Source organism: Mastomys coucha, unplaced genomic scaffold (assembly GCF_008632895.1).
Source record: "Mastomys coucha isolate ucsf_1 unplaced genomic scaffold, UCSF_Mcou_1 pScaffold4, whole genome shotgun sequence".
Classification (NCBI taxonomy): Eukaryota; Metazoa; Chordata; class Mammalia; order Rodentia; family Muridae; genus Mastomys; species Mastomys coucha.
In genome coordinates this window covers 4,234,592-4,251,573 of record NW_022196910.1, presented here as the reverse complement: position 1 = coordinate 4,251,573, position 16,982 = coordinate 4,234,592, and the positions used below count along the sequence as shown (strand labels likewise).

The following is a 16,982-nucleotide window of genomic DNA, read 5'->3' as shown; positions in this document are numbered from 1 at the left end:
GTGTGTGTGTGTGTGTGTGTGTATGTGTGTGTGTGTGTATGTGTGTGTGTGTGTGTTTCTTGTGCTATTTCTTTGGCTCTTTTCTTGTTTGGTTGTTTTGCCCTATTCTGATTTGTTTGTTTTTGTATTGTGTTGTGTTGTGTTGTACTATTATATACCTCTTTGTTTTCTAATGAGAGATAGAGAGGGCTTGGGTCTGGATGGCAGGAGGAAAGGTGGGACGGAATCGGGTAAGGGAAACCACAATCAGAATACATCGTATGAAAAAAAAATCTATAAAAGAGAAAAACAAAGGGATGATAGAAAAAAAAATAAAGTAAAATGAGGCATTAACAATTGGAGTGGGGGGAGGAAGAATAAGAATTTGAGAGCACCCAGGGCAGGGTAGTGAGACTCTATTAAAAACCAAAGCAAACGAAACCAAACCAAACAAACAAAATAAAACCCAGCAACAAATGGCAGACTTGTTAGGTTTAATAAACCTAAAATTTTAGTTTTCACAGAAACACTGAAGAATCCCAGAATGAGAGTTTTGAGATTAGAATGGAGGTCAAGGCGATGGAAATGTAAAAGGTTCTCTGAGGTCAAGCGCAGCCTCTATCCTGCCTAGACACTTACCCTGAGCTCTCTATTGCCCAAGAGAGTTAGTCCAACTACGCTGAAGGACAATGTAGAGGCCTATGAACTGGACGGACGAAGTCAGGGATCTGGGCCAAAGGACACCAACCCCATCTCCCGCACTACAACTGCTGTTTTCCTGTTGTCCTCCAGCGCTCCCTACTGGTATTCGGCGAGCCTCTGGCACAGGTGACATCTGCAGAGGTATGTGGGTGGATGGGACCCGTCCAGGTTCAGGGAGTCACTGTGTGCTCAGCGGCTCCACCCGCAGCCACAGCCCGCCCTCTGCGCGCAGGATCAGCTCTGGCTTCCGGCGAGGCTCATTGTCGTCTGGCAGCACACGGAAGCGCAGCAGCGTCAGCGCCAGCGCCACCTTCATCTCGTTCATAGCGAAAGTCTGTCCTATGCAGTTCCTGCGAAGGGACAGGGTAGGGACTCTGACTGTGATCTGAATCTTTCAATCTGGCCTAGGTATCTTTCCCCACTGGCCAGCCAGCTGGAGGGCAACCAGGGAGAACTAACTTATTTGGGACCCCTCGCCTGCGTCGCATTCTGGGTCCGCTGGGTCTGCGTCGCTGACTGGAACCTCAATCAGACCTCAGAGCTCAATTCACATGAGCATCTGAGCTCAGGGTTGTGGTACTTGGACTTCCCCAAGCCTTGCTCTGTACCTCTTTACTTAACCTGTCAAGATGCAGGAACGAGATCTGGATCCTTACTGTCCCAACTTTCCATCCTTTCCATCGTGCCTAAACCTTTGCCCCACCATCTCAAGCCTCCTGGTGTTACCTGGGCCCAGCGGAGAAGGGAATAAAAGCCAGAGGTGACCTGTCCTTGATATTCTCTGGGTCAAAGCGGTAGGGGTCATAGACCTGAAAGAGACAGTGAGTGGCATCAGCTAGAGACAGAAGAGCTAGCTGTATGTGCTAAGGACGGTAAGTTCTGATTTCCCCAGGCCCAAACTGCTCCCTCCTCTAGGATCATTGTGATGAAAAAGAACGGAAGAAGGGAGCTACAGCACCTCAGGGTCAGGCCACACAGTTGGGTTGTGATGGGTTGCGAAAATATTGATGATGCAGATGACACCTGTGTGAAGTGGGGCCAGAAGGGTAAGCCTGCGGCTGAATCAACCTTGCTGTGTGCCCAGGACCTTCCTTCCCTGTCCCGTGAGCACCTTTAGGGATGACCCGGCCATCTGGGAGCTCAACGTCTTGGGTACAACGACGGGAAATGACCGTGACTGGGGGATGCAGCCGCAGACTCTCCTTGATGCACATGGTCAGGAAGGGCAGCTGGGCCAGGTCGTCCCTAAGGAACCACCACACAGTTGTCCAAGAGCAAAACAGATCACCAGTCCCTGTGTTGGCCACATAACCTTTCCTCACGGTGCTAAAACATTCCCAAGGAAAGAAGAGAGGTAGAACAGTGCTGGAGAGAATTTAGACAGGTATCTTTAGGAGCTTTTTCTGAGGCATACACATCCAAATGTTCATTCTAAAAAGCAACTCAAAGTTGCTTAAAGAAATCTTCCTTTGGTAAGAACAAAACCAAAATGAATTAAGAAGCAACACAGACGCAGTGTTTGTCCTTCTTTATCACCCTTACCTATCTATTTCTACTGCCTATGTGTTTGAGAATCTTCCCTCCTCCCTCCCACCCTTCTACCTTCTATCTCTTCCCTCCACACTGTCTTATTTTTCTCTTTTCCCACTCTACTCCTTCTCATACAAACTGTCTGTCCTCTATTTTCTCCTATGATCCTCCTCGTTCCTTTCATTATCCTACTTCTTTTTCTCCTGTTCTTCTTCCTTCCTACCCTGCATCCCTCCTCCCTCTTTCTCCTACACTGTCCTCCTTCTCTCCAAAGCATTTTCCTCACTATTTCTCCTCTTTCTTATCCCCCTCCTCCTCTCAAAACCCTTTGCCTCTCTATGTAACATATTTGTCCAAACTAAAACATTCCATCCCAGAGGGAGCTCCAAAAGACTCAGGATGTGCATAAAACTTATAAGAATCAAGGTATGAACAACTCACAAGACTTAGGAAATTCCTGAAACCTATGATATCCACAAGACCCATCCTCAAGGTTAAATAAAATATCTACTGGATAGAGAGAGATTCTTTAGGAGCTCCAAAAATGTGGCTTTTTGAGTCCTTATCTATATTAGGGTGAAATTTTCAGTGATACAGCTTTGAACAGCCCTTCACCATTAATCATGTGAATAACTTTAATAAACTCATTGTTTTGTCAATGAGTTTGATGGAATCATTTGTTTGGACTGTAGTCCACTAGGGCACGTAGGCATTTGTTCACATTTCTCCAAGAAAAGTCACAAAACACCTCTCTTCTTATCTCTATCCTTTTCTGCCACGTCCTCTTCCCTGTACTTTAGTCCCAACCACACGTCTCCAATCCTCATTCAGGGTCCTAAATTGAAACAAATCCTGTACTCCAGCCTTGCTTCTCTTACTTTAAACCTCACATCTGTCAGTGTGTCCTGGGGAGTGTCCTGATGTAGAACTGTTCTCCCATCAATCTTGGAGCTTCTGACAATACTTCTCTCAGCTGCATCCTTAGCACAGGATGGAACGCTCATAAAATTTTTATGAGAATCCATTATGGGAAGATTAGCTGAATGGATTGGTAGACAATTCAATGGATTGCACAGCACACTGACTGATTACTTGTACCACAAGGTTTCACTTATGAATTCCTATTCTGGGGGAAATGGGGAAGAAAAGAGCAAACAGGCAGGGAGGGAAGACATTGACAACAAATGTTATCTGAGACAAGGGAGAGGAGGGAAAGTATATATATGTATATATATGTGTGTATATATATATATATATACATATATGTTCAACATATATATATTGAACATCTGCAAAGTAACAGCATCTGCCATCACACACTATTTTATTGTCAGTCTGTCCCAAAGCATGATATTTCCCCTTGTTAATGAGGCAGATACTATTCCCATCAAACAGTAATAGAAGAATCATAAAAAAGAGACCGCCCTCCTCTACCTGAGGAGCAGAGCCAAGAGAGGGGCCTGGTAAGACACAGAGACCTATGCTCACCACTCAATCTCTATAGACTGTCGATCCTTCAGGAGCTCTTGCACCTCCTGCCGGCAGCGCTCCTGGTGTTCTGGATGCCTCGCCAGGTTGTAGAGGATCCAGGAGAGCCCACTGGCTGTGGTATCATGGCCTGCAGGGCAGATAGGTAGGCTTAGGTCTCAGAGCTACTTCAGCACCATAAAGTGGGTAGCAGCCAGTCAGGGAGAAGCCCAGGAAAGACAGGAAAAGGGGATGATGGATGATAGTGGGATGATAGTTGAATGGATAGGGGCTATTCAATATGTGCCCAGAATGAAGGTTTCCTGTTCGCTCTGTAGTCCCACACTGGGAGCCTCACCCTCAAACATGAAGGTGTTAGCCTCCGCTCTAATGTCCTCATCTGACAGTTCCTTTCCATCTTCATCCTGGAGACAAGACAAGACACCAGATCCCAGCAATTCTGAGGCTATGTCTAACTTGAGACAGCTCTTAGATCCCAAGCCCACTGTGCCTCTGCATCTCTCTTGATCATCATCAGAGGTCTCCACCTCCAGATATAGTTCTTGACTGTCCTGCCTCCTGTTTGTTTGTTTGGTTGGTTGGTTGCTTTTCCTTGTTTAAGGAATTAGCGACCTCTGAATATTTTCTGGTTTCTGTATGATGAGAGACTTCTAGGAAACAAAGGAGCAAGTAACACTGCATATAGGATGATTCCATGGTCATATGCCTTTGAAACTGGAGCTTAACCATTACTCTCATTACGAGGATGTCCTCCTTAGGAAGAAGGAGTAGAACACTTTCTGACTATTGTTCCATAACTGTGTGGTAGGAACGGTGTCCACCTGCACCCTTGTCAGCAAAGGAAATGCTGCACACTCTGGGACAGAAAGGGTTGGACTGGCAGGAGAAATACTGACAATATGCCAATGTGTGAGCACAGTTGATGTCACCTTACACATGACCAGGAACTAAACTTCTCTTTCTTTTTTCACTTTTAACTATTTTCATTTGTTTTCCTCCATGACTGTTTTATCCTGCACCCCAAGTCCTATTGTGTTCTCTTGTTTGATTCATGGATGCTACACACAGAAAATGTATCTTATGTCCTCTGGAGTCTATTAGGCTCGCATACCCGTAGAATTCACCTGTGATTGAAGAAAACTTGCTTACATTCCAGAATAAAGTTCTCTCAGGGGCTGGCGAGATGCCTCAGCGGGTAAGAGCACTGACTGCTCTTCCGAAGGTCCTGAGTTCGGATCCCAGCAACCACATGGTGGCTCACAACCCCCTGTAATGAGATCTGACGCCTTCTTCTGGTGTGTCTGAAGACAGCTACAGTGAATTACTGTAGCTAGCGGGGTTGGAGCGAGTGGGGCTGGCAGAGGTCCTGAATTCAATTCCCAGCAGCCACACACATGATGGCTCATGGCCATCTGTACAGCTACAGTGTACTCATACACATAAATAAAATAAATCTTTTAAAAAAAAGTTCTCTCAACACACAATGGTATATGTGCATGAATGTGCCATAATGAAATGCATTAGTTGGCACACTCAAAAATTAATTTTAAAGTTTCGTCTTCAGCTCTCTTGTCTCTTATTCTCTTCCTCTCCCAACATTACTTCCGCCCTATACTCCCATCCCATCTCCTTATTTCCATATCCCCTTCCTCTTCCGTCTCCTGCTTTCTAGCTCTTCCTCCTGTTTGATCTATTCGTACTCCCTGAAACAAAGAAGACACAGATGTGACAGCTCTACTGTGAAACTTGCGAGATTCACAATGTATTGATACTTTTCCTGCGGTGTAAGACCTGCGGACACACAGATAAAATCATCACGTCACCTGAGAAAGGAGGAGCTGGAAATAGGAAGCCATTCTTACAATTCTAGTAATTCTAATCTGGCTGCTATTATTGTTGGGGATAATGCGTGGGCTGCCCTGATCTTTCAGGTACACAGTTCTAGGCATACATGCAGATACAGAAATGATTTCTCAACAACATATTAAGTTATAAATAGAGTAAAAGCTGAGGTCCTTCAGTTTGAGAACTAGCAGGCGTATGCTGAGTGGATTCTAGTGTTATCTCTATAATTATTCTTTTTGGCCTGTCCCTCCTTCCCTCAAATGACTTCCATGGCCCTTAGGTATCCTCTACATCAAGTCCCAAATCTGAACCGTCTTTTGATCCTATATTTGACATTGTCATTAAAGCCGAGCTTGTGGCACAACCATGTAGCCCTCGAACTGGGAAGTTGGGACAGCAGGATCCATTCACTGACAACACAGTGAGACTAGTCTCGAAAATGCTAACTATACCTGGCACGCATCTGTAATTCCAGAGTGTTCAAGGTGCGAGCAGAAAGAACATGAGATTGAGGTCAGCCAGAGTTGCTTAGTGAGATTCTATCTTTAAAATTTTCCCTTGCAAACACAAAAAGAACTATTTAATGAATTGATTAAAAAAAAATTTTTAGATGCGATTTCACTGCCTTGACTAGCCTGGAGCTTAATATGTAGACCAGGCTGGCCTCAAACTCACCATGATCTTTGTACTGCTGCCTGTAGAATACTGGGACTAAAGGTATCCCTTATCACACTCAACACATTACGTTTAAGCAGAACCATTCCACCTCCTGAGAACCCACCTTGCTCAGCAGCAGCACATCAATGAAATCCAGAGTTTTAGACTTAACCTTGGCCTCGATGACATCATCCTCATGCTTACTGGGGAGAGTACCTCGTCGATCCTGGATGACAGCATCTGTGAAGCTGTGCACCAGGTGGCAGGCCTTATGGAAGCGCCGCCCATCACTGGTGAGCTGATAGAGTGAGTCTTTGTGTAGAAGCAGCTGTTGGTACCGTTTGGCCGCTAAGGCACTGAGCTCTAAGATGGCAGAAATATACTCACTGGGCTTCCTGCATGAGTACAGCATAAAGGGAAGGAAGAATTCAGCACAACTGAAGCTCAATATTTCCCAACAGGATACCCAGTAGTCAGAAACAGATGGCCACACAAATATATGAGTGCCATTAGGGGTGCTATTGTGGTGAAGTCTCACTTGTCTCTCTAGAGCCCATCCCCACGAGCCTTGGGACCTCAAGGCATCCAAAAACAGCATAGTCATCACTCCTTTCTTTTCTTTCCTTCTCCAGGTCTAGCTCTCACCCACCTGCTCTCCGGCACCCCACTCAGCTAGGAACTCCTTTTCTTCCAGTAATCCAGTCTTTCTATAGGGTCCCTGCATTTAGTGACAGCCCCACCTTTCATCCACAAGACAGTATCTACAGAGCTGATATGATTGTGTCTGTTTACTGTGGTCTAGAGCTGCCTCCCAAATGTCCATCTTTGGGGCTGTTAGAAAGTGTCAAAACCATCAAGAGACAGGGCTTAATCAAGGGTGGCTAGGCTATTATAAGTGTGCCTTTGAGAGAATGTTAGGACCCTGACCCTTTCCTGACTCTCTCTTTGACATGAGAAAAACATTTTCTTTAACACATGCCCCCACCAAAATAATAGAATCAAAGAACCATCAACAAAAGACTCCAAAACTGTGAGCTAAAAAACCCTATTTTTTTTTTATTAACCCAATACACTCAGGAACTTTGTGACAGCACAAGAAGTGACTATAAACACAAACACCCTTGGTGGAAATTACAAGAGAACATTCCCCCCCTTGGCTAGCTTTTACTATCCTGATAGTTTAGACACTGTGTTGTTGTATACTGATTGTCAACTGGACAAGATCTAGAGTCATCTAGACAAATTTCTGAGCACATCTGGATTCTGAAGACTGGGTTAATTAAGGTGAGAATACTCACCTTAATAAGAACAACACTATTCTATGGCTGGGTGTTTCAGACTACACAAAAAGGAGAAAGCTAGCTGAGCATAACCATTCGTTGCTCTGTGCTTCTTTGCTGTGTATGCAATGCGACCATCAGCCTCAGATTCCCACAATAGTGACTCTCTTAACTCGATGGACTTCCCCTCAACTTTAACCCAAAGCAAATCCTTCCCTCTGTTAAGTTGATTGTCATTAGATCAATAAGAAACACAGGCAATACATGAAATTGGTACCAGAAGTGGGGTCATAGCTGTAATAATCCTGACCACATGGTTCTTAGGCCTTTGAAACCTGTTTGTAGTAGAAATGTAGAATTTAAAATGCTAACCCAGGAACAGCATTAATTAAACTCTGTAAGAGGAGCTTAAAGGGAAAATATGATTGGAAGTTGGGAGACCAGAATGTCAAAGAGAAATGCAGACAATGGAGACCTGGATCATCTGGGTTTTGGTCTTTTTTTTTGGGGGGGGGCATCAATCAGGAGCTAGACTAGAATTCATTTTGCTATGTTTATGCAAATTAATTTGGCAGCATTCTACCTAGGTCCTGAGAGCATGTGTGGGGCTGAAATAAAAGGTGATAGATCACCAAGTGATGGTGGTGCATGCCTTTAAGATCAGCACTCAGGAAGCAGAGACAAGTGGATCTCTGAGGTTCTAGGCCAGCCTGGTCCACAGAGTGAGTTTCAGGATAACCAGGGCTATACAGAGAAACCTTGTTTCAAAACAAAACAAAAGCAAAACTAAAGAAAAGGTGATAGACCTTTTAAGTGAAGGAAATTTCAAGATAGCATAAATATTCAGGCTATGGAATGACTTCTACTCTCTGCACACTTGTTTGTATTTAAAAGGAGAAGCACATTTCAAGTATGCAAAAAGGAGAAAGCTAGATGAAAGCCACATTCATTACTCTTTGCTTCCTGACTGCAGACACAATGTAGCCCAACTTCTGCGGCCTTTCCTTCCATCCCATGATGGGGTTTTCCTCAAACTGTGAGTTAAAATAAACCCTCCCTTAAATTGATTTTATCAATTGTTTTGTTGCAGCTGTGAGAAAAGAATCTAACTCAGTGTCAGCCTGCAATCCCATATCTAAGGTGTCTCCTCTATACCCTCTATAACCAGATGAATATGATCTACTTACCTGCATCCCTGGCCCTTGTTTTAAATCACCTTCTCCAAGAAGCTTCCTTTTTTCCTACTAGCCACCCATCCCTACTATTCTACCTCCCAAATCCATAATCCAGGTTCTCAGACCAAAGGGAGGGACTCACTCCTGGCAGTTGCTATCAAAACTGAAGACACATTTCTGCAGACTGTCCAAGGTCATCAGGCTGATGTTCTTAAACATGTCCAGACGGGTGCTGTCACCTGAGGCCAGGTGCTGCCACTTGGCCTTTATGGAAGAAGAAGCAGTATCATAACTCTTTGAGAATTTTCCCAGTCACAACCACAAGAACTGATACCCCAAATCAGCCTCCCTTATTTCCAGTCAAACACTTGACCCCAGGGTTTACCAGTCACAAGTGGGAGTGAAACTGTATGTCATTCAGAAGACCCAAAAATGGAAACCAGAAGCCCTGTGTGGTTAGGCCTCAGCCCTGACTACCATGCTCTGTGCGAAGCCCTGTGTGGTTAGGCCTCAGCCCTGACTGCCATGCTCTGTGCGAAGCCCTGTGTGGTTAGGCCTCAGCTCTGACTGCCATGCTCTGAGCCCCATCCTTGTTCTCTGCTTCTCTTGATATGTCTTCAGCAACAAGGTGATCTAGCTGCATCTGGTAAACCATGATGGAGCCCATGTGCCACTATTTCTATATCATTCACTCTCTGGCATAGTGGGACAAGCTCCTTTAGGCCTCCGAACCTGAGGTTCATTCTTAAGGAGGGAGAAATAACTTGTATCTCACAGGTTAGTTAAAATTAAATTTGCAGCGTAAATCATGGAATTGGGTCATGACCATCAGTTCCCCCAACATAGTTAAAAATTCAGTAAATGATATTATTCCTTATCTTGGGTATCATAAGTTGGACTTAAAGCTATCTGTATGTCGGGTATGGCAGATATCCATTGTTTTCTAAGCATCCTTTCTAAGTGTTCCAAGCAAAAACATTATCCCAGTGTTCTTCACCTGGACTATTTCACAGACAATTCAGAAAGCCTTGAGAGATGCAGTGATGGCCTTCTATGGGCAAATATCAGGCTGATTTCAGCTTGTTATAAAAGCAGAGTCCCTAAAACTAAGTTACACGGTATAGGGCATACGTTGTATCCTCATCCTCTGAAGGCCATTTGTAATACCCCATGGAATTTATATGCTTTCAAGAAAGGACGGAAGCCAGGAGTGCACTACGACCTGACTACCTTCCATATTTGAATAAGGAATCTTGTATGGTCTGGCAGAATCCACAAGTGTTAGGCTTGGTCTGGTGCTGCTATGGATTCACATGTTAAATTCTGTATCCGAAGATCTGGTTGCCTCAAGACAATTGAATTCTCAAGTATGCCAGCTTGTGTTGTACAAATCCTGCTCCCTGAGTTAACTAATCAATAAAAGGCAGGCCTTGAGGATGAGTGAGGGGTCTCAGCAGAGACCAGGGGAAGAAAAAAGAGGAGACAAAGGGAGGAAGAAGCCTCCATGACAGGAGAGAGGCCATGAGATTTGGCCAGGAGAAATAGCAAGTAACAAGGGATATTCGGCTGAGACGTAAGTTAGAATAGCTCAGAACCTGAGCCTACTCTACCACCCTTTGCTTTCCTGTCAGATTGATGACTTTGACTAATATCCTCTGGAAAAAAGAAGAGGCTATAACTTCAATGAAACCTAAGCTTCAGGTGACTTCCAGCTTCTTTCCTATGGAACTCTGTGCCATAGGAACAAGCCCGGGATGCTGAAACTACGCGAGATTAGCTTGAAGTTGGTAAAATCCCAAGCATCAAGGAATGATGCTGATATCGAGCAAGCTGACTGACAGCTGATCATATGTCACCCACGAGTGACCCAAACTATCTAGAAGGGCCAATCTCCTGACCAACACCCCTGTTAGTAACATCAGATCTCATTGTTTCAAAATCAGTGTGTGTGGAAATGCCTTGCTCACTATTGACGGTTTCTAGGTAGTCATGAAGTCTGCATTTAGCTTTCAGGGCAACCTCCTGAGAAAAACAGAACCTAACTCTAGATAAGCACTCACCATGTATGAGCACTCACATGGCTTTTTGGTATGACCTTGAATAAAAAATGGAGAGGAAAAATGAAATAAAACAATGGCCCCATTGTGGTGGTTTGAATATGCTTCACCTGTGGAGCGACACTATTAGGAAGTGTGGCCTTGTTAGAGGAAGTGTGTCACTGTGGGTGTGGGCTTTGAGACTCTCCTCCTAGCTGTCTATAAGGCAGTCATTCCTGACTGCAGTCAGATCAAGATGCACGCAGAACTCTCAGCTCCTTCTCTAGCACCATGTCTGCCTGCACACTGCCATGCTTCCTGCCATGATGATAATAAACTGAACCTCTGAAACCGTAAGCCAGCCCCAATTAAATATTGTCCCCTATAAAACTTGCCTTGGTCACTTCATAGCAATGGAAACTCTAACTAACACACCCATCTTAACCCTTTAGAGAACAGATCAGATCTATCTGAATTTCCTTTGCCTCAGACTCCAGCTGAGAACCTGGGTTTCAGAGACTCACATGCATGATGTTGATGCTGTCATTGAAAATCTTCACATAGGGTTTCAGGATGTTGAAATGGAAAGCAGGTGTTAGCATGCGGCGGTGGCGGCTCCACTTATCGCCATCACTCAGCAAGAGCCCATCCCCTGGTAGGGCATCATGGCAGTGAGCATGGTGTCATGTTTCCCTCTACCCCTGGGGATTTCCTGGGCCCTTCATCTGTAGTACTCACCCAGCCAGGGTTTCAGGACGCTGTAGAAGATTACTTCCTTTAGGGCAACCGAAGCTGATATGAACAAGGATGATCAGGAACCATGAAGAAGCTAGGAAATTAACTTGCAGAGTGTGGGGGCAGGGCTCTGTGGGGTGTATGCATGTCTGCCCCAAATCCAGCATGATAGGGTTAAAGAACATAGGATGCAGAGGAGGATGAAGAGGAGAAGGGGAGGAAGAGGAGGAGGAGGAAGAGAATGATGATGAGGAAACAGGATACTATGTGAGATAGAAGCAACTCACCTCACTATCCCTTCACATGGATTCAACATAGTTTACCATGTCTGCCCTTCAAGTGTAGCATAACATTCTACAGATTTAGCATACCTGACCATCCCAGCATGCTTTGACATCTCCTGATATACATATATGTCATAGATATATAGGGGGCAACATAGGTTAACATGGCTGAAACATCCATGATGTACACTTAATGACCCCATCTGCTTTAAAATGAAAATAGATGACCTGATATATCTCAATGTACCCCACAAATAGGTCCCAGATACAATTTAAAAATAGTCACTGGGGCTGGTGAGATGGCTCAATGGATAAGAGCACTGACTGCTCTTCCAAAGGTCCTGAGTTCAAATCCCAGCAACTACATGGTGGCTCACAACCATTCATAATGGGATCTGATGCTCTCTTCTGATGTGTCTGAAGACAGCTACAGTGTACTTATTTATAATAATAATAAAAAAAGAAACTCTATCCTCCCGACCTCCAAGTATTGGGCAGGGTGTTGCAATTTAAAAATAAAAAAAAAAATAGTCACAATAATCTCACAGATATGGCATTGATGTGGTCCAATTAGATATCAGACCTCCCTCAAACAAGAAATCTCACCCATGTTTCTATTTCAGTGGGACTCTAAGTGACAAATGTCAGAAAACTCTCAAATGGCCAAAGTGTTTTTATCAGGAGAAAAATATAATTTCAAACAACTGCTCAGGCAAGAAACAGATGTGTTCCAAGTGTCCACAGCTCCGTGTGAGCCGTAGATAGGGCCGTATTCATTTGATTAAACTTGGTTCACACCTAGGACAACATGCACCAGTTGTTATAGTGTGAATACAAAACAACCCAAACCAGCTTGAGTTTTGAAAGATTTAGTGGTCAGATGCTGCCTTTATTTTGGAAGATTCTAGAAATCTTAGGAAGTGGAGCTTGTCCAGAAGAAGTAGGTCACTAGAGTAATCCCTTTGAAACATCTTGAACTGAGTTTCCCTCCTTTTCCTTTCCTGACCTTTTCTACCCACTTACCTGTCTGTCTCTCTTTTATCACTATGAATCCTGAATCACAAGTAACAATCAATCTTTGCCCAATGAAGTTGTGCTAGTACTAGCAACAAAAAGAGCGAATACAGCAGGTGTGACTAGGAGATGGCCACATCAATCTAGTTGCATACTGAAGGTGAGGCCGAGGCAAGGGGATCAGTACAACAGGCCCATCTGCCTGCCCTCTGGTCACCTGCACAGCTGGAGACAGCACAGAGACCTCGGCAGCAGGCAAACAGGCTAGTCCAATGTCCACTTGGATCAGAAAACAGAAGCCTCTTTGATGTGGGTTCAGAGCTGAGAGGAAGGTGTCCTGTGCACTCATGATATGGTGTGCACCACTTGGGGTGTCTGCTACCAGTAGACAGAGACCTAGCAAGTGAATAGAAAGCAACCCCAGGATCCCTAAACTTTCCAAGAAAAGGACTATTAAGGCAGAGGGCCAGAGTGAGCCCTGAAGATTCTACCATCCTCAGGGCTGGGACTGGGCTACTTCAGAAGTCACACAGATGCATGAGCATGGAGACTTGAAGCCCTCAGCTTCCCACAACCACACCACCACCAGCTTCCCCTAAGTACCTGAGGCACTGAGAACAGACCGAATGATGTTGGGGTGGCACAGGGTGATGATAGGCAGCACAGGACCCATCCATGTCTTGAAGCCCTGGGGGTAGGTGGCCACCAGCTTAGTCACCTCCTTCAGACCTTGCTCAGTGGGAGTGATCTACAAGCAAGAGAGGAACAGTCACCTCTTGAGTTGGTTTGTCAGGAATCAAGCACAAGATGCTATGAGATGGTCAGAAAGAAGCTGATACGGCATGACTTCTGGATATCTTTAGGATGGTGTTTCCAGAAGGCATTAGTGTTTGCATCAATAGTCTCAGTCAGGATGACCCACCCTCTACAAGGTGGGGCAGCACCGTCCAACCCACTGCAGAAACATATAGAGCAGTGGTTCTCAACCTTCCTAATGTTGCGACCCTTTAATACAGTCCCTCATGTTATGGTAACCCCCAACCATAAAATTATTTTGTTGCTACTTCATAACCCTAATTTTGCTACCATTATGAATCATAATGTAAATATCTGATATTTAATATGCAACCCACATATCAACCTGTGTGTGGAGACCCCTAGGTTGAGAACTGGTAATATAGAACAATTAGATAAAGGACTCTCAATCTCATTTCCTGACTGTACTAGCCATCTTCTGCCCACAGACATCACAATGCAGGTTCTTGACTTCTGGACTCTTGTTGCAGGATATTTGATCACACTGTGAACCCAACGTTAGTGTTGTTTACTAGAAAAAAAAATGTTTATAGTTGTGCTGTGGCTCAGCCCTTCATACTCACCTTTGATCCCTCGGATTGGAATACAGACACACCCTTAGCACACAGTTTTAATTCCAAACAATGAAGGTAAAGTTAGTTTGTAAAAAGAAGCACCCACGTTTGAAACTGATGTCTTATTGAGTTGGCAGACAGTGTGATGAATCAGAGAAAGAGGTGATAGAATAGGATATACCCAATTCTCAGGAGAAGAAAGAGGAAGAGAAAGAGGAAGGGGAAGCATTTTGGAGAGAGAGAGAGAGAGAGAGAGAGAGAGAGAGAGAGAGAGAGAGAGGGCCAGATTGAACCAGTCAGCTTGGAGAATAGTTTGAGCCAGAACAGCTGAGTTAAATCAGCTAGTCAGAGTCCAGAAAAAACAAACAAGAGTGAGCTTATTGAGCAGGACATCTCAGAGGCTGGAATGTTCTAGGCCTAGGTGAGATTGTACAGAGGCCAGGAGTAGGCCTGGGTTATCTGGCTGAGGCAGTAAGCATCAGAGACAAAAATTCCTCATGCAAATAAAGGTTACATTTACAGAATTTACCCTATCCCACTGGCTCCTCCCTCCCCCGGGATCTCCCCATACATAGGATGCCAACCCTTTGGCCTCAGATTGAATTATTTATAGGTTGGCTTCCGCCTTGCAGATGGGGTATTGTAGCATGCTTAGAATCCATAATTACATAAACCAATGAACATAACACAATGTACCCCCCTCTCTGCCCTCACTCTTTTATATATATGTGTGCATTGTATAGAATTTATATATGTATCATCTCTCTCTCTCTACATATATAGATGTATATATATATACTTAAATAATTTATATGAAGAATACAATCATGTGTTGCATAATGATGTTCTTATCACTAACACACTACATATGTGTGGTCCTGGTCCTATAAGCTCATAATGGATGCAAAGAATTCCTATGCACAATATCTTTTATTATTTTGTTATCCTATGTATAAATGTATCTATATATAGATGTATACATGAACACCCTTGTCTTACAAATACCTACAATATTTAAGACAGCAACATGCTATAAAGATTTGCACAAGCAGCCTATACCATATGGGTTTGTGCTGAGTCCTGCTCCATCTTTCTCAGGGTTACTGCTGAGTCTCGAGGGTCTATCCAGGGCCAATGGAGAAGTTATACAGCCTACCTCAGAGATAGCCACCTTGGCCTGAGAAGATGAATGCTCTCTGGTGGTATGAATTTCAGCCCCAGGGAAAGCCATCAAGGAAGGTCTCAACTGGGGCTTAGGGGTGTCTAGGCACCATTGTAGTCTGTTAGTTGTAATTGACAACTTGATAGGGCCTCTACTCACCTGAGAAGGGAGTCTCAGTTGTGTGTTATTGCCAGATCAGATCAACTGTCTTAGTTGTTAGTTGACTTAGAAGGGCCAAGCCATTCTGTGTGGCACCATTTTCTGCACAGATGGTTCTGGACTGCATTTTTCAAAAGCTAGCTAAACCTGCTTGAGAGTGAACAAGCAGGCAGTGTTTCTCCATACTTTCTATCTCAAGTTCCTGCTGGAGTTCCTACTGTGACTACCCTCAAACAAACTCTTTCTTCCTGAAGTCACTTTCAGTCAGTGTTTCATCACAGCAACAGAATGAAAACAAAACGTGGATTCTCCTACATGTTTGTGTCTGTATGCCCTACAGGTGTTCAGTTCCAACTGTGCAAAAGGTCTACAGAGCAGGGACTAGTCAACCCCAGGACAAGAAGTGACCACTAACTCTCTAGGAGGGCAGCAGCTCCTACTTATGAGCCCCCATGCTCTCACCAAACATTACCCTGTACATGATATCACTGACATGTACAGATGTTGTGAGCTTTGCTCTTTGCAAGTGAAGCAACTGAGACCAAGTCACCCAAAGGCAAGAACAGATTTGGTCAAAGTCCAAGGTATGGGGTCAAGGAAAGCTTGCGGGAGGGTGAGTAGACAGACAGCTCTTATCCCGGTCGGGCAACAGGACTCAATGGTCCATCTTAGGGATTTTAAATAAAAAGCTTTTAAATAAAAAGTGCTTCAGGAACAAGAGGCAGGTAGACAGCCCATAACTCTCCTACTCCATGTGTGTATGGTAGTAGAGGAATACCAGAGATTACCCCCAGAAAAACATGGAATCCCTGATATGGATTGACAGAAAAATGGCACTGACCTTGGACAGAGCTTCTCAAGAGGCCTCAAGTTCAGCAAACAATGAGGGAATACCAGGGGTTCTTACTTTGTATGGGCCACCCTGGAAGCCCCTTAGTGTCCACTGGTGTAAGAAAGACAGACTAGAAATGAATCCAGAGCAAAATAGGGGTGAAGGGCAGGGACATGAGAAAAGCTAGTGAAGGATGCTGGAGGACTCCAGACCCATCTCCATGAGCTCCAGTCCTGGTCCATTCTCTCCTAAATGCAAGACCCACAATCTATTGCTGCACTCACCAGGCCCAGGTGACCCAAGAACCAATTCCTTTTGGGGGGTTGAGGGAAATCACAAAGATGGTGATACGTTCTGTAGAAGATATAGATCTGAGTCAGGAAACGGGCCAAGAGCCAGGAAGCTCCAATCAGCAGCAAAAGCAGCCATGGTGAGGATGCCTCCAGCCTCAGTCCCAGCCAAGACAGGTCCAATTGTGGCATTCTGTAGGGCAGATGGACAGACAGTGAGACTGAGAGGTTAGAAGAGGGTTGGGGCCATCAGGGATAATGGACCAGGGATATGAAGGCTGTTTATGGGGTGTGGTTCCTGGGGTGGAGAGAGGCGGTAAGATGGGAAAGGAGGAGGAGGAAGGAGGAGAAAGAGGAGGAAGAAGGAAGAGGAGGGAGAAAGAGGAGGAGGAGGAGGAAGAGGCAGAGGAGGAGGAAGAGGAGAAGGAGAAGTAGAAGAAGGAG

At 44.6% G+C, this 16,982-nt stretch overlaps 1 protein-coding gene across 3 annotated transcripts in view; it reads right to left on the bottom strand.

The window, feature by feature from the left end:
- Positions 1-456: 456 nt before the first annotated feature.
- LOC116076585 (cytochrome P450 4F4) overlaps positions 457-16,982 on the bottom strand; it is an 18,080-nt gene continuing 1,554 nt past the window's right edge. For 2 of the 3 annotated variants that reach the window (XM_031350444.1, XM_031350443.1), the window contains exons 2-13: positions 16,533-16,731; positions 13,329-13,473; positions 11,431-11,484; positions 11,217-11,344; positions 8,799-8,920; positions 6,326-6,596; positions 4,037-4,103; positions 3,700-3,829; positions 1,793-1,926; positions 1,640-1,704; positions 1,408-1,490; positions 457-1,031 (exon numbers count right to left, since the gene is read on the bottom strand). In XM_031350444.1, the coding sequence (XP_031206304.1) occupies positions 860-1,031; positions 1,408-1,490; positions 1,640-1,704; positions 1,793-1,926; positions 3,700-3,829; positions 4,037-4,103; positions 6,326-6,596; positions 8,799-8,920; positions 11,217-11,344; positions 11,431-11,484; positions 13,329-13,473; positions 16,533-16,730 (1,569 nt within the window). In that variant the 5' untranslated portion in view covers position 16,731 and the 3' untranslated portion in view covers positions 457-859. The remainder of the gene's footprint in view (positions 1,032-1,407; positions 1,491-1,639; positions 1,705-1,792; positions 1,927-3,699; positions 3,830-4,036; positions 4,104-6,325; positions 6,597-8,798; positions 8,921-11,216; positions 11,345-11,430; positions 11,485-13,328; positions 13,474-16,532; positions 16,732-16,982) is intronic. The other variant, XM_031350445.1, reaches the window with a different exon arrangement.